The sequence below is a fragment of the Arctopsyche grandis genome, chromosome 2, assembly GCF_051622035.1.
Source record: "Arctopsyche grandis isolate Sample6627 chromosome 2, ASM5162203v2, whole genome shotgun sequence".
In the NCBI taxonomy this organism is placed as follows: Eukaryota; Metazoa; Arthropoda; class Insecta; order Trichoptera; family Hydropsychidae; genus Arctopsyche; species Arctopsyche grandis.
The window spans coordinates 25,543,224-25,561,814 of record NC_135356.1 but is presented as its reverse complement, the minus strand read 5'-3'; the positions used below and the strand labels follow the sequence as shown (position 1 = coordinate 25,561,814).

The window sequence follows — 18,591 nt, the reverse complement described above, 5'->3', positions numbered from 1 at the left end:
GTAACAAAAAAATGCAGTGATTGAGAAATTGACTCAATTGGCCGCTTAAGAGCTACAGTGTAGCTCAACCACGAATACACATCACTATTGACTGAGAGATTTAAGATAGAAATTCCGCCAAAATTAAAAAAAAAAAAAAAAAATATATATATATATATATATATATATATATAAACATGGGTGAGAAGTATGACAAGGGTAGTGGACATAGTGGATAGAGTGAAGAGATTGAAATGGCAATGGGCGGGTCACGTAGCTAGGAGGATGGACGAAAGGTGGACCAAAGAAGTGCTCGAATGGTACCCGAGAGAATGCAAAAGTGTAAAAGGAAGACCGCAAGGAAGATGGGTGAACGAAATTAGGAAAATGTGCGGAGTGAGATGGATGAGTGTTGCGCAAAACAGAGACGATTTTCTAAATCTGAATCTAAACCTGTGTGATGACATTTTCATACTTTTTCGTTTGGAAGGACAGGTACATAGTACTATCATAATCTCTTGTGAACGCCATAATGAACAGTTTAATATTCCATATTCTTCGACGAGCTTTAATGTGGATTCTTCATTTTCGAATTTTTCTCAATTAACGTAAGTTTTTGTTGAACAGTCAGTAAAATTTTCTTACGCTTATTTGTTACACAAATAAATCTGTATTTTTTCAGGGTAAATCTAAATTTTTTTCGTGTTTGTAAGAGATGAACATACGTATCTAACGAAAAAGTCCTGATCATCAATCAATGATCTAAATTCACTCATTAATTTCACGTATTATCATTCAAAAATAATGAAATTTAAGCGCGGATAATCCGAAAGCCGGATAATCGAGAGTATGGTGTATTTACTTTTTTTTTTAATATTTACCATGGTGTCATTAAGGGTTCCTACAAGGCAACACCTGTGACCAAAGTTGTGCATATGTACTATAGAGGTGATAAAAAAAAGGGGGAAGGTGGTCAATTTTGGTGAGGAACCGTTTCAACAATGAAATCAAACTCGGATAGGCAAATTTTGATACGAAACGATCAACCTTAAGTCACATACATACATATAGCCACGGTATGGCCAGCAACGGGTGACCGTCACCGCACCGAATGCTAAAAAGTCGAAAATGTTCGTTTACCATGCATACATATGAAAAACGGTTAGTATATACATCAGTGGCGTGCGGTAAAAGTCTATCTCCCCCCGTCGTACATCCTCACTTAATTTGCGCGAGTAGGATACAACAGGAACAAGAGAAACAGTCTTTTCCTCCCGTATCCTCCGCGCGCACAGTAAACAAGGCTGTATGACAAAACAAAAAGAGAGATAATTTCACCGCATGCCACTCATATATATTATATATACATAGTACAGTTTACCATGCACCTTTTTTTTTTTGATCTTTCGACTTAAGATCTTTCGATTTTCGATCTTTGCCTTCCGATATTTGCTTTTTCGGGCTTTTCACTTCCCGTGAGGTAGACCCGAACAGCAACACATGTAGCTAAAAATGATCTACATAAATCATTTTTATGATACATCCAATTACTGAGAGTTAAATCAATTTTGAGGTCAAGATCGCCAACTTGACACGTAGCGATACAGAATTTGTACCGTAGAAACAAAATTTTATCATATAAAATTTCTTCTTTGATACATATTGCATATAATTATGCATAGGGAAACCAATATTAAAAAAAAATTGTTAAATTGTGCAATAAAGATCCACGAAATCGTGGTGCCAAATGAATTGCTCGCATGATTCTTCATTGTGCAAATCTGTGTGCATATCTAAAATCGCTAAATAATATATGTAATATAAATCTGCGTGTCCGAATCTGGTTATTATTCGCAAGATACCGTTGCAAAATAAACTTGAAAAAATGTTATGCACACCAGGAGCTTTTTGTCATTTATGAATGTAGTACATATATAGCTCAAGCGAGCTCCAGCTCCAAACGACTAGTCGGACGAGAGAGGTCGAGAAGCGAGGACTCCTCAGGACTTTCGACGATGATTTATAAAATAGCATCCCTGTTCTTATTATTCCTTTTTGTGGATATCCAAGCAAACAGGTACGATCAATGTTTATCACGATTCGATTTTTATCATCACTTTGAACACTTTTTGTCATCATTAATACATTTACATTTTTTTCGATTTTATTATAATACACATATACATATTTTATGAACATTGTAATCAATTGTTTATAAAAACGATGATATACATATACACCATTTTTTATTTGCTCAAAATATATATATATATATATATATTCCACTTCAGCACATATGATTTGTTATCACTTATCATCTTTATTTATTTTTGTATGTATTTATAGCGTTTATATGAAAAGATATACATATTTATAAATTGCAGACGATTTTTATTTATATGCATATATATGTAGAATGATTTGCGAAAATCTACATATGTACGAATGATTCGCGAAAAATTCCAATGCGCGAACTTTTTAAGGTTTTTTAACTTATTAAAGCATTACATATGTATGTATGTAGATAATTATTGCAATCATGTTATCACATATATTTTTACAGCGTTATATCAAAACAATTACATAGCAATAGTCGTTGCTTTGCTCTAGTATATAAAAATTAACATTTGTTTGATTTTTAAATGCTTTTTATTATTACTAAATTATGTTCACAATACATCTTATATCTATTTTAATAGCTACTGATCTACTGATCATTTTCCATTTTACAATTTTAATTTAATTTTGTTAGTAATCATAGTATTATTATAATGTTAATAATACTATGAAGAGCTCAAACACCTATTTACAATTCTTATAAATGCTCATAATACATCTAATACATAATATTAATAAAAGACTCTCTAAAGTCGATGACCTAAAGCAGATTGTGTTTAGGTAATCTTAACATTTGTTTGATTGATACTGGTATGTGTTAAAATTGAAAAGTAATGCAATCCTTGATTATCCACCTTATTGTATGACAGTTTTTTTAAAGGACACCCACACGGATGTCTGTAAGATTCATGATAATAATAACAAATATTTTATGTCATGCAATTCGGTTACAATCATTTAGTGGTATATGTACATAACGGTAGAATCACTGTCACGGCCCAATGCTAGACAATTTTTTCATTAAAATGGGAATAAAGTTATTTATTTTCATTATTTTTTTACAAAGTTCACGCGAAATTTTAATTTCATGATCATCGGCGAATTTTTCACGATCATCTTGCGCAACAATATTATATAAATTGTATTTGTACAATTCGTCCTAAGGTAACAATCGATCACTTCCTTTACCACGTCAATATTTTCGTTCATATGCACCTATTTGTTCCCACATACCCATATGTTCCTCTTTCGATTCCGCCTCTCTATTTTTACAGCTGTATAATATACTAGTTGTTTTACCCGGCTTCGCTCAGCATTCGTGATAAAAACAGCTTAAACATGGCGAATCTAATAGTAAATATTCATTTGTTTATTTATTAAATTTATTTGAATCGAAAGAAATATATATCGAATCGTCGTCATATAGAAACTTTGTTTATTTTTCGATGTTCCCAAACAAAAATACTTTCATACAAAGTCTCTTTCGAAATTATATATTACTAGTTGTTTTACCCGGCTTCGCTCAGTGTTTGTAATATTATATAAACAGCTTAAACATGGCGAATCTAATAGTAAATATTCATTTGTTTTTTTATTTAATTTATTTGAATCGAAAAAAAATAATATTCAACCAATCGAATCGTCGTCTTAGAAACTTTCACTTGTTTTCGATTCCAAACCAAAAATACTTACAAACTTACATACAAAGTCTCTTTCGAAATTATATATTAGATAGACTTGTGGTTTTACCCGGCTTCGCTCGGTACGTGTAATATAAACCGCTTAAACATGGTAAACATCTAATAGTCAACATTTTATTAAATTTATTTGAATAGTTTTATTGTATTTAAATTTATTTGAATATATATGTATTCAGTTGTTTTATTATTAAATTTAACGTCACCGATTCTACCACCCAAACCTTACATAGTTACATACATTAAACCTTAAAGTCTTTCGAAATTTTATATTAGATGTATTATACATACATATAATCTAATATATCATTTCGAAAGAGACTTTGTATGTACATATGTATGTATGTTTGTTTGTTTGGTTTGTAGAATCCGTGACGTTCAATGTAATAAAAAAAAACAAATGAATATTCAAATAAATTTAAATAAAATAAAACTATTCAAATAAATGTAATCAAATTTTTACTATTAGATTAGCCGTGTTTAAGTGGTTTATATTACAAATACCGAGCGAAGCCGGGTAAAACCACTAGTGCTAAATATTTATTCGTTTAGATGAGACATTTGTGAGTTTTATACACTGCTACTGTGCTTTGACGAGAACCCCCTCGAATGCGGCTAAACGCCTTTTAAGATCTTATTATATGTATGTATTACAATTAGTGGTTTTGTTGAACGTGTGCAACTGTCCGTAAAAGATGGCACCGTTATGTTTAAAGAAGACACTCACACACAAACCCTGACAGGTCGCCATATGATGTTTTCAATGTTAAAAGTAGAGCGTGTCCGACATCGAGAACGTTGAACTGGTGCTAAGTGTTTGAGTTGATCTTTGTTTCCATTCAGTTTCAGCTTTAAGCCTCTCTTCATGTAACTGTGAATCTCAATTGACCGCACGCTCATTTTTACCCAAAAAAAATATTCGTCAATTACATTTACCAATTACACCAATTTCTAGTCTAGAAATTTGAAGAAATCGTTTTTTTTTCTTTCATATTTTCAAAGCTTAAACCTTTCAGAATATGTCCTTAAGAGGATTTTTCAAAATTCAAATTATTTACGGAGATATATGTAGCTGCTTTAGTGACGTGGCATCTGACCGACACGTAAGTTACCCGAAACTTTAAACGCGTTTTTCTCGAAACTACTTTTTTCGAGACGGTTGACATGATATCTCATGTTCTACTGGACCAATTTACTTGAAATTTGGTGTGAGCCTTCTCTGTACATTCCTCTATCGCATGAACTAGAACTATGACAAAATTCCAATTTTTACTATTTTTAAAAAATTCGAAAAAGTCAAAAAAACTGGTAAAAAATTGACTTTTTATTTCAAACAGCCGCTATTTTGACTTTTCCTTAGTTCATGCCATAGCAGCATTTGTTTGTATTAAGAATTAATTTGCTTTTTTGATTTTGAAATAATAGGAGGGTTGGAATCGTGTCAACCAGACTAGAATACCCCCTTAAGTAAAATAAAGCAATGCGTATTTGTTTCATGTTGGCCTTTTTTTAATCATAATAAGTATAGCTAACAAACTGAGAGGATTTCATCCACTGCTGGATGAAATCCTCTCCAACACGCTTCCATTTGTCTATCATCCATCTCACCCCAAACATTTTTTTTTATTTCGTCTACCCACCTATCTTGCGGTCTTCCTTTCGCCCTTTTACATTTTCTCGTGTACCATTCCAGCATTTATTTTGTCAGTGGTGTCACCCTAATGGTTTCCATGGGTTTCCGGAAACCCATTGTTAGAAATCTAAAAACTCATATAACACCCTTAGAAAGAACTTTCGCCTTTGGCGCTCTAATCTAAAATTTTGAATGAATTTTGGCGCTCTAATTTTAAATTTTAAAGCGCCTTTGGCGCATCGTTCGGCGCCCTAACTTATTTGGCGCCCTCGGGCGCCGCCCGACCCAGCCCCCCCCCCCCCCCCCCTAAAACCGGAACTGACCATGTTTAAGCTGTTTATTTTACAAATACTGAACGAAGCCGTGTAAAACAGCTAGTATGTAATATAACAAACAAAAAAGCATACATATACACTGTATTTGTGACCAATGATTGTAAAAATCTTATATATTAGGCACATAAAATACGCTATCGTGAGATAAAAACGTTATTCCAGTTTTCGTGGATCTTTGCGGAAGTAAAAAACATATATTCAAATGTGTCTGAGCAACCCTTTGGCAAACATTGTAAAATGCAAACATGAATTAGTGCCTAGCCAATTGAGCAAAGTGGGAGGGACTTCATGTTGTTAAAGTCGTTTTATAGTTTAACTGGCTTAACAAATCAAATACAAACCGAACACTCGTTATACAATCAACTGAATGAATATACATAATTTTCAAGGTCATTTTTATTTTTAATGGAAAACAACAATATTCTACAAATTTTGAATCACTAGTAATGAAGCATTTGCTCGCTTGTTTTTATATTTAACTAGTTGTTTTACCCGGCTTCGCTCAGTATTTGTAACATAAACAGCTTAAACATGGCGAATCTAATAGTTAATATTCATTTGTTTGTTTATTAAATTTATTTGAATCGAAAAAATATATATCGAATCGTCATAGAAACTGATTTGTTTTCAATTACCAACCAACAATACTTACAAACTTATAAAGTCTCTTTCGAAATTATATATTAAATTTTTTACCTAGTGGGTTTTTGAGGAAATCTTTTTTAAATGTCTTTAGTATCTATATATATATATATAAAAATGAATGTCTGTGTGTGTGTGTCTCGAATAGGCTCCTAAACCACTCAGCCGATTACGATGGAACTTTCAGAATTTGTTGTATGCATGTCCGGGAAGATTACTGTAAAAAAAAAATTTAATAGCAATATAATATTACTAGTGTTTTACCCGATGACACATCATCGCATGGGTGTGAAATAAAAAAATATTGAGTTATTAAATAAAAAAAAATTTAAATAAATGTGTCGGTTCGATCCGCACGAGGTCGAATTTTTTTCAAATACCTGTACAATAATATTTAATATGAAAAACAATAAACAATATAAAAAATCAATAGAAAAATTAATTAATAAAATAAATTTTCAATAGATGGCGGTTAATTATCTGCCAAGAGGAAACATTGGTAGTAAATAGTATATGTATATAAAAGTTTTTTTCTTTTGTTATTGTATTCGCATATACGTTTTGGCAGTGGTTTAGCTGTGACGTACATACATATGTATGTCGAATATTACATATAGTACGGCGAGCGTTATCTCAGACAGACAGACACACAGACAGAATAGCGATATTATATATACGATATTCTAAATAGAATTTAAGAGCTACAATGAAATTATAAATATGAAATACAATAATTTAGCATTATTTGCATTTGCATTATGAGCTTTTCATCGTCTTTTTTTCTTTCTTCTACATCCATTTTTAACAATCGTACTGTCACATTTGATTCCAAAATTTTACCCGTTGTATGTATATACATACATATACATATATAATACGTTTATCCGTTTCTACCTGATTTACAAGCTATATTATTTATATTATTTTCTTTCCAGCAATGAAGACTCGGCTGGTAATACACCTAAAATCAGTCGAAACATCACTCCGTTTGAAGATTGGCTTTTTAGTCGCCTCCAAAGTGGAATTCAATCAATAATGGAAACACCTAAATTTCAACCTCAACTACCAGCGTTGGTTTACGCACCCAAGGCTGATAAAAAAAAGTACAAGTACTTCATAAAAACCAAAATAAATTATTTATTGTATACCTAAATATGTATACAAAAAGGAATAGACATATTCATTTTAGTGTTCTGTTTTGTATAGAGAATCTACCACCGAAAAAAATGAATATCCTAATCTGGAAAACATGGAAGAAATCGAAGTGGTATCAACAAATGTACAAACGCCCAAGCCACCCATCACGGAATTGGTTGACCATTATTTGTGGTTGAACTCTGGCAATGAAGGTTTGAACGACATGTTTAAAATATTTGAAGACTTCTCGAAGACGTCTCATTGGTGGAAAGGGTAATTATGAAAATAATATACAGACGTGTATATTATTACAATCATCCAGGATCCAACCTACATAATAACTGCACTTCTGACAAATGCAACATAGTTATAATGAAAAGCTAATTTGTATTTTTTGTTGTATTTAAATCAGATTTTAGGAAAAAAAATTAAGAAGTTTCGATTAGCACAATTTGCATCACTTGTGTAGGTTGTATCCTTTTTGCAGAAATAAGCCATTGTTGCATTTTTCATTTCAATATGCAATTGAAATGAAAATGCAACAATGATTTTGTGACATTTCAGGGAAAATGTGTGCGTAGAACGTGAAGAAGATGGCGATATGAAACTAGTAACATATCCGACAACTGCAATAAATGTTCAGTGGTGCGAAGAATCACTAACCAAATACGAATGTATGCGAAGGTAGGGCTCCCAAGCCGGTTTAAACCGAAACCGAAAAGCCGGCTTTTTGACCATTATTCAAAAAACCGAAAACCGGCTTTTTGGCTCGATCAACCGGCTTTTTTAATTAATGCTTTTTTCCTCAAAATTAACAATTATGAATTTCAAATTTCTATCAAAGATCAAAATAAATGTATATAAACTCTCTTAGGTAAAAGTCGTATATTTCTTTGAACATCAAAAAAAAGGTACTTGGCGGTTTCTTTGAGATTTGTAATAGACGAAGATAAAATATTATTGAAAGTATGTAGTTTCAATGACCTACCCAACTTCAGGTAGAAAACATTATTATTGTGTTTGGGATATTACAATTAATTTGTTTCCGAAATTTGCAACGGTTTGTAAGGCTTTTGGATTTTTAAGCTAAAACAGATGCGTAAAAACAAAGATGGAAATATTTCAACGTTGAGCGAATCTCAACAGTTCTTAATATCCATTCACGATTCCACAATTATAGTTTTTCTGCGAGGTTATACATTATTTTTTTAATAATATATTATTGATAGTAACTTATTTAAATCATTTAATTATTTGTGCGTATTTAGGATCTGCCATTTTACGGCTTTGATATACATATAATACAAATTGTATTATTTGTAATATTTGTAATAATAATATATAATAATGATTTTATGAAAGTTCATAATGTTTATAACTCAATTTAATTCATAAAAAACTATCTTTTTTGGATAATATAATATATATTTACATTTTTTTTTCGATATAAAAATTTTAAACTTAAAAAAAGTCTTAATTTTCTAAAACCGGTGAAAGCCGGCCAACCGGCTTTTTATTTATAAAAAAACCGAAAACCGGCTTTTTCTTTCGGGCGGTTTTTTGGAACCCCTAATGCGAAGGTAACTTGTCTTGAACTGTGTTTAAATAGTTGCCAGCCAATGTAAAATGCAATGTGTGTTAAAACACAGGCACCTCTAGGAAACTATGTACATATGTATCTTATCATCATATATATAAAGACGGTAATCTGTGTGTGTGTGTCCTAACGCTCGCCGAACATAATGAACGAATCGATAAAAATCGATAAATTCATTTTTCGACGAGACGACTTTATCGCGACTCTAAACCGATCACCCCTCACTCAGATACCCTCTTATAGGTGTATTCAAGTTTGGGAGTTAACCAATTACGCCACGGTCCAATTTGAAATTTTCCTCTTTTTTTTAAACATTAATTGAAAATGTTCGCTATCACCACAAAAATACGTAATTATAATAATTAATACGTAATTATAACCATTTTTTTTTCTTTTCATATAAAACAATTAAATATATATTTTTAATTGAAATTGAAATTAATTTATATTTTAGCGATGTTTGAAAAATAAAATTAATTCCAAATCACGGAATCGAACTAAGGTCCCTCTCGCCCAGAACAGGTATGCTAGATATTAGACTAATGTCTCGATGGAAAAAATGTACTAAAATTACTTAATATTCGATTATCCTTTAGAAGTATGGGGAACCAATCATTCGCGTATCTTCGGCTTTCGTCGACAATCGACTTTCGTTCGAATCGATTTCTGATTTCTTATGATCAACCATCAACCAGTATGAGGAACAAATTTTTCATTATTTTCGGTTTTTTTCATTTTTTTCAAATTTTTCATATTTTTCTTTTTTCATTTTTTCCATTTTTTTCATTATTTTCATTTTTTCTTTTTTTTTGGCGTTGGAGGCGCCGGGGGCTCATGGGGCGCCAGGGGCGAAGGCCCCGGAGTGCCGGAGGCGTCGGCGGCGCTGGGGGCGAAAGCCCCGGGACGCCGGAGACACCGGGGACGCCGGGGGCGCCGGAGGCGTCGGCGGCGCTGGGCTCGAAGACCCCCGGGCGTTGGAGGCGTCGGGGGCACAGGGGACGCCGGGGGCGAAGGCTCCGGGGTGCCAAGGCACCGGAGCGCCGGAACGCCGGAGGCGTCGGCGACGATGGGGGTGAAAGCCCCGGGACGCCGGAGAAACCGGGGACGCCGGGGGCGCCGAAGACGTCGGCGGCGCTGTGCTCGAAGACCCCCGGGCGTTGGAGACGTCGGGGGCACAGGGGGCGCCGGGGGCGAAGGCTCCGGGGTGCCAAGGCACCGGAGCGCCGGAACGCCGGAGGCGTCGGCGGCGATGGGGGCGAAAGCCCCGGGACGCCGGAGAAACCGGGGACGCCGGGGGCCCCGAAGACGTCGGCGGCGCTGGGCTCGAAGACCCCCGGGCGTTGGAGGCGTCGGGGGCACAGGGGGCGCCGGGGGCGAAGGCTCCGGGGTGCCAAGGCACCGGAGCGCCGGAACGCCGGAGGCGTCGGCGTCGATGGGGGCGAAGTCCCCGGGACGCCAGAGGCACCGGGGACGCCGGGGATGCCGGGGGCGGCAGAGGCGCCGGAGGCGCTGGGCTCGAAGATCCCCGGGCGTTGGAGGCGCCGGGGGCAAAGGGGGCGCCGGGGGCGAAGGCCCCGGGGTGCCGAGGCGCCGGAGCGCCGAAGGCGTCGGCGGCGCTAGGGGCGAAGGCCCCGGGGCGTCGGAGACCCCGGGGGTGCAGGGGGCACCGGGGGCGAAGGCCTCGGGGTTCCGAAGGCATCGGGGGCACTGGGGGCGCCGGAGGCGAAAGCCCCGGAGCGTCGGAGGCACCGGGGGCGAAGGCCCCGGGTTGCCGGAGGCATCGGAGGCGTTGGAGACGAAGGCGTCGGGGCATCGGCGATGCACAAAACGTAATTCGTAATTCGTAATCACTTAATTTTGTAATTCGTAATTTCTAATTCGTGCATGAATTTCTTTCCGAAACCAGTCGATTCAATATCTTTAACTTTATTTTTATTCGAGTTTCAATTCCTTTTCGAAACCACCCGTTGAAATCAACGGGCCCTCCACTAGTCCTACATATAATCATTGTCTCAAGTCAATGTAACTGTTGGTAGAACGATTTTCTTGCGCATTTATCATTAACTCGGAAACCTTAGTTAATCTAAACGTAAATAGAATCTGTATTTAAAACGAATTTAACTCTTTACAGGGTTCAAACTGATAGTGAATCGAAAACTTTGAGAATCCGCTACCAATGCTGCTACGGTTTCCGCCGCAAACGATCTGGCAACTGCGAAAAAGTAATACAATATAATCAAAAAGTTAAACACGAAATAATAATAACATACATTAAATTCATATCGTTATTTTCAGATCGAACTTTTACCATTAATAGAAAAAATAAAACAACTAAACGGAACTGAATTCCTAATTATGGCACAAAATTTAGGACTAATGTTGAGAGACCGAAACCTAACAGTATTTTTGCCGTCTAATGAAGCATTCACAGACTTCACCAAAAATATGCTGGAAAGTGTAAGTGCCTAATCGATGCTATTAAAACATTATTTTTTTATCATACGTAAATCTAAAAATTTGCTTAAACATATTCAGAATCGATTGGAAATATTATACAATACCGCGCGCCGTCGAAGAAACGCTGGAGGTATAACTATAAAAGAACTGATGATGGGACACATGATCGAAGGCTTCGTCGAATTATCCCAAGACGAAATATACCAAAGGTTGTTTTGATTCCATTCGAATATCTATCTATCTATATATCTACTATCGAATATCTATATATCTATCTATTCGAATATCATTCGATTCCATTCGAATATTCGAATATATATTTATATATATATATATATATATATATATATATATATATATATATATATATATATATATATATATATATATATATATATATATATGTATATATATATATATATATATATATATATATATATGTATATATATATATATATATATATATATATATATATATATGTATATATATATATATATATATATATATATATATATATATATATATATATATATATATATATATATGCATAAGTAATTATAAAATATGCATACAGTAAAAAATCAGAGAGTTCATACGTACATATGTATGTACACAATTTGTAATGTATTTACTAGTGTTAATACTTTTTTTTATTATTTGCAGTGTATACAATTCCACGTTGACGGTTAACGACGTGTTAATAAGGACTGATGAATTGCCTTACATGGTCAACTGTGCAAAAATACTATCATTAGATAACTTTGCCTCTAACGGAATCATATACAAAATCGACAGAGTCTTGGTAAATCGACTGTGATTAATTAAATAGATTTCAGGAAAAATGTTTTGCTATCACATCAATTGTTATTAAGTTTACCAACAGGTTTTATGAAATGTTTCAACAAAAAAACTATGGTTCGGTGATTATTCCGCAAAACACGATCTCGCGCACGTCAAAAACTCCGTCAATCGGAAGCTTTCCACGCAAAATATTGTACTAACGAGTGCCAGATATTCCGTATTCGCGATTTTTGTGGCACCGATTGTCGTGCGCGCGATCGCAATTCGTGCAATAATCCGTTTACCAAAAACTATATACATACATTCATACAAATGTACTTTTAATTTATCGAGACTTTTTTACTTTTTTTTTAATTTCTCACATTCTTCAGCTAAAATAAAATCCTATAAAAATTTTGTATTGACAATTAGCATTATTTATGTATGTAAATGTAAAAAAGTGATAGCTTAGTCTCATCAATCAATAATGCAATGAAAATGAAAATAAAAATATCTGAAAATAATGTCCTTACAATTTTTAAATTAAATTGCCAATTTATATTTTTACTTCAAAGACTGATTTAAATAACACAATAAAACAATTTTTTTATACAGATCCCTGTCACAAAATCAATTATGCAAATTATAAAATATCGTCAAGAATTTTCAACTTTGAGTCAAGGTAAGTCAAATGTTTGGTTTGAATGCATTGAAAATTTAACTAAATATGTAGTTTATAACTTCGTTGTGATACTTTTAGTGTTGGAAAAAACGGGTCTTGCTAAAAGCTTAGACGGCAACGAAATATGGACAATGTTAGCCCCGACAAATAAGGCTTTCGATAAATTACAAAAAAAACATCCACAAATGCTGCAAAAACTATTGAAAGGAGACGCATGCACCATTAGTAAACTTAAACATTGTCATTATTCTTTAGAAAAGCAAAAACTATCATTATACATTTATTTACGTACATATAACATTGCAGACATTTTGAAACATCACTTGCTGTCTGTGACGATCTGTTCAGCTGCCTTAATTATCGACCATGTCAACATTAAAAACGCCATGGGTGATGTGATAACATTTTCTCGGAATTCCAGTGATTTCGGATTCGAAAATAAATTCAGAGTATGTCAAACTTTAATACGCTTTTAAAGCTAATATAATCATATTAACATGTTGTTAGCCATTAATATGGCTAGTTGGAATATATTCCATCTAACCTGGTACAAACTACAGTTATAGTCAGTGCCGGTTTTAGGGGGGGGGCTGGGTCAAATAAGTTAGGGCGCCGCTCGATGTGCCAAAGGCGCTTTAAAATTTAAATCTAGAGCGCCAAAAGCCATACAAAATTTTAGATTAGAACGCCAAAGGCGAAATTTTTTTCTAAGGGTGTTTCGAAAAAATTGCCCGAGGGCGCCATTGGTTGTAAGACCGGCACTGGTTATAGTTTAAGTATATTTTCAGTTTTAATATATTCCGTCTAACCCATGTAAGTTGATTCATATGGCTAATTACACTCCAACTGGTCAAAATATATTAAAACTGAAAATACAGTTCAACTATGAGGTAAAATAGAGAGGTTAGATTTTCGTGGAAAACGTCACTCGATTAGTAAATTAAGTTGGAAAGTGACATTTTTGTTTTGAACCCATTCTAAGAGTTATCGTAATACAGTACTCGTTACCTTTATTTATAATATCTAGCACATATTAACGCATTATTGAATTCTAAAACAAACTCAACTGTAATATTACAACTGGCGCACATTGTTAAAAGTGTATTTGCGCTTTTAGAGATAATTGTATTCGAATATGAATGACCTAAAACGGCAGTCGGAATATATTACAACTGAAAATACACGTCGACTGTAACATATGTTTACATTATATGAATCAAATCTACAGTTTTCAATTTACTAAGTATGTATGTACATAGTAAATTGAAAATTTAAGATTTGCATAGTGAATATACAAATAAAAATTCATCTACATATGGACATACTGTGCACAAATCTGTGCACCAAGCCATCGATATGTATTTGCCAAATTTTTCTGTAAAATATACAGCAATTACAAACGGTGTACTTTTTAGGTGGAAGATGTTGCTGTTTCCGAAGGGGACATAATGGCAACTAATGGTGTTATTCATGCCATCAATGATTTGCTAATACCCGATAGCGGTAAGTCATATCGATTATATAAATCCCATCATTACGGTAGAACTTACTTGCTGCTGACAATCCTAATTGAATATATTTTAACATTGAAGCTATTCCAATCTCGTCCTTGCTGGAGAAGAAAAATTTAACGATGTTCCTCGAACTGATACGCAAAGCTGACATGCTTGAAGAGATCGACAACCTGTCGAATGTGACATTTATAATTCCCACCGACAATGCCATCAAAAACTATTTGAAGAATGACGAATGGAACACCAAAATCGAGATGCTTTTCAACGCAAATAAAATAAAAGGTATACATACACACATAAATCAATCATTCGTTATGTGCAAAATATGTGTGCATGATTCACGCAGACATTTTGATTTCACAGAAGAAGACAAGAAGGAATTGAGTTCGTTCATATATCATCACATTCTACCAGAACCGTTGAGGAGTTGCGATCTAGAAAATAATATGATGATGCAACCATTCGGTAAATTTTCACCTCTCAGGGTCAATCTGTACTCAACGGTAACAAATTCAACTATGTTTCATACATACAAATTTAACCTTTTCCAGTCTGTATATGTATAATACTTCCATTTCATTTACAAAGACACTATGCAGATACGACCGTTTTAATTCGATCCATAATTTCTACATTATAGTCAAAGCGTAAATTTCAAGCCGGCAAAGTTAACAAGTCATAATTAAAAAAACAAATAAACATTACACTCTGGATCTAAGAAATAACATAAAACGAATTGAAGATTTTTGGTTTGTTCATAAAAAGGGTTGTAGTGAAAACATTATGCAGTGCTGCATAGTAACTCCGTCATTGAAATTGAATAATGTTTGGAGTCATTCACAGTATTGACAGATTTAAGTCTACTCCTAGTGTTATTACTTTAGAATAGTTATTCCAGGAGTCTGTTTCAATAGTTTTGAACCATTTGTACATATTTTATTTTTATATAGATATACATATACCAGGAAGGCCGGACAGGTAGACCCCAGTGCGCCTTCCTAGACAATTAATTACAAATATTGCAGCATTTTTATTAAGTAATGGATATAATATTATTAAATAATGATAATACTCTGATAAGAAACGATCGACTTGGAATCACAAATATTTAAGTCTAACCGACAGTATTAAAGATTAGCACGGGATCGAACCCAGTATTCTCTCGGTGGTAAACATAAACGCAACCACTGAGCCATACTCCTGGCTATGTCAGCGACTCACTCGTGAGTCGCACATTGACTAGTCTGGTATGCCAGTGTCTCACGGGCGAGTCGCATCGATTTCTCCTCCGTAAAGTACAATATTTAAAGTTTAAAAATGGCTTTCTAAGCACCATATATTAATTTTTCGAAATTCTTTTAATATAAAGTTGTGGCTATTTGCAGGTACTATATCTGCAAATTATTGGCTATTTGCAGGTACTACATCTGCGACAAGCGCAAAGCCTTCTGCGCATGCGCGTGAACTGTCACTGTCAGCGTGTTTACTGTTAAAACTTTGTTTTAAACCTCTTAAAATTTAGTTCGAACTCGTAAAGTGACGTAGAGTAAATGATATAATCCAAATTAGTTAATAATATTAATTGTTAGAAAATTATTATCATATACAACGTATAATACCTACATACAAGAACAAGCCGCGAACTAGCTAAATTATATAAATCTATTATAATAACGTGCGAAATTTATTTTCCTCATGTATAATGAACGATTGATTAAACAAGTCTAGCATACATTAAATGTAAGAAATTATAAGTTCACACCCATGCGCAGAAGGCTTTGCGCCTGTCGCAGATATATATTCAAATATTTCTCGAATGGCAGATGACTAATGCAGATTTAATTTCTGTTTTAGTAGATAAGTATAAATTAGTCATGAGAAAGCTCTAGGAGTAGGCCTATTTCAGCTGTTACTGTCTCTACTGTAGTGGCCTCGAGATAAAAGTACCTGGAATAGGTTAAATTTACTAGTTTCTTTACGGTTTTATAAATGTGTATAAGCAAACGTTTAATATTCAGAGTCCGCTGCTGTCAAATTACAATCGTGGAACAGTCGACTGCGCCAAACTATTGCATTTCGATAATCAACAATGCGACAACATACTCCACCAGGTGGACAAGCCACTCATCAACAGTAACTTGACCATCTTGGATTGGGTGAAAAGCAATCCCAAGTTGACGACGTTGTATAAGGTTGAAAGGCAATGCCACACTTGTACGCTAGTACAAACTAATTCCTTACAATTACACTGTGACTTTAAATACTTCAGGTCATCACCGGCTCAGACATCGAGATCATCCTGGAAAAAAGAAACGGCATCACCTTCTTAGCACCCACGAACGAAGCATTCGAAAACATATCGATTGCTAACTATGAGCTCTTTACGAAGAACAAATATACGGTCAACTTAGTGATGAAACAATACATATTCGAAGGTAATTCACCCTGTACCTAGTTTATATATTTATCAGTATCATTTAACAGTGCATTTAAAATAAAAATAGCTTTGCTCCTAAAAACGAATCATTTGCGCATTAGAATAAAATAAATTGCACATTAAATAAATATATTTCATATAAAAAATATGAAAAACTCGCATGATTTCAATTACAGCAGATTTGCAATTTAATTCACAAATTCTAAGGTCGCCAGTTTGAGACGTCGCTGATCTTTAATTCTCAGCATTAATGTGTTCATTTTATTGTAAAATTAACTTATGAAATGCTAGCATTTGATATTAAAATGCTATCCTAATTAAAACAGTGAATTTGTAATTTTTCAAATGATCAAGTATTTTATTTAAATTACTTATCTTATTTCTCTTTTTATTGTTTTAAGTGTATAAATATGTTCTTTTTAATCCAATTCCTTTTTTTTTATATGTGAGTAATTATTTTTAAATTGTATTTATATTTTTAAATAATATATATTTTTTAATTCACGCAAATTTTATGAAATACTTACATAAATGCGCATTTAAATTTTCCCCTATATTTATTGTATAGGTTTGCAAAAAAAGATCCAAAGTTCGAGTGAGTGTCTAAAATTCTCTATCTTAGCATATTCTAAAAGGTTCCACTAGAGTCTAGTGACTAGACTGAAAATTACCTACATATGTATGTGGTAAAGAATCCTGACAGATGACGCTGTTCAGGACCACGGTTAGGATGAGGCGGTTGAGGCAAAGACCAAACATGTGCGTTTTCATTCATATTGTTTATTAAGATGATACGTGCGGAGGCTTAGCGACCAACCGCGCGGAGCACAGGTCCAACTGCGACTAACCGTTATATCTCTGCCCCTTTTCATCCCCTTCTCACAATCAGTCGTAACATACTCTTTCTCAGCCATAGCCCATACATCAGCCTTTCGTTCAATTCCAACCCTACATGTATGTAATGATCTAAAGGGATTTTATAACTATGAAAAATAATTCTCAGAATATTCTAAACCTCCATTAGTTTGTACTGGATGATTTGCACAATCTGCTGCTCATAATATATGTACGCTTGTGTAACATTCAGATGTGATGTGTTGTGCCGGTCTTCACAATTCACCGTGGCCGCTAACACAAACCATACGAGCTCTCAACGGACATTCACTGCGAACCAGGAAGAATAAGATCGGAAGCTCCCCTATAACGTCGTGTGATCATATGGGAATCAACGGCGTCATACATTTCACAAACAAGGTAAATGCACATCATTATCAACATTTAAATGGTGACGTAATTCAAGTATTATATATGTATTTATGTGTTAAGTTGATTTCAGCTAATGATGCCACTGAAGTTGGGAGACGGGGAACAGGGAAATTCGAATGTTGACGTCTTCCTATATGGTGTCAACCTTTGAATGTTTAGATAATAGTGCACATGTATAAACTGAAATATACTTTTATAATATTAATTACATATTTCTCTTGTATCTTTTTGTAATTTGTATAATTGTACTCGAATCATATTTAAAGATTATATGTGATATTAAAGTTTTTTCTTCAACTGTATGTTCTTTGTATTT

At 34.3% G+C, this 18,591-nt stretch overlaps 1 protein-coding gene across 3 annotated transcripts; it reads left to right on the top strand.

The window, feature by feature from the left end:
- The first annotated feature begins 1,875 nt into the window (after positions 1-1,875).
- On the top strand, positions 1,876-18,587 carry mfas (midline fasciclin). 3 transcript variants are annotated; one of them, XM_077445694.1, is made up of 18 exons: positions 1,876-2,056; positions 7,340-7,507; positions 7,611-7,814; positions 8,106-8,225; positions 11,270-11,360; positions 11,434-11,595; positions 11,674-11,804; positions 12,260-12,398; positions 12,992-13,058; positions 13,137-13,283; positions 13,365-13,507; positions 14,474-14,561; positions 14,651-14,854; positions 14,936-15,075; positions 16,591-16,764; positions 16,842-17,007; positions 18,097-18,263; positions 18,346-18,587. In XM_077445694.1, exons 1-18 carry the CDS (start codon positions 1,995-1,997, stop codon positions 18,424-18,426), a joined length of 2,454 nt encoding a protein of 817 aa, XP_077301820.1. In that variant the 5' UTR covers positions 1,876-1,994; the 3' UTR covers positions 18,427-18,587. The 3 variants fall into 3 exon arrangements, with proteins under 3 accessions (XP_077301820.1, XP_077301821.1, XP_077301822.1); XM_077445695.1 differs by having other exon boundaries at positions 1,885-2,056; positions 18,336-18,576; XM_077445696.1 differs by lacking the exons at positions 1,876-2,056; positions 7,340-7,507; positions 7,611-7,814; positions 8,106-8,225 and adding an exon at positions 10,692-10,967 and having other exon boundaries at positions 18,346-18,581.
- Positions 18,588-18,591: the final 4 nt, after the last annotated feature.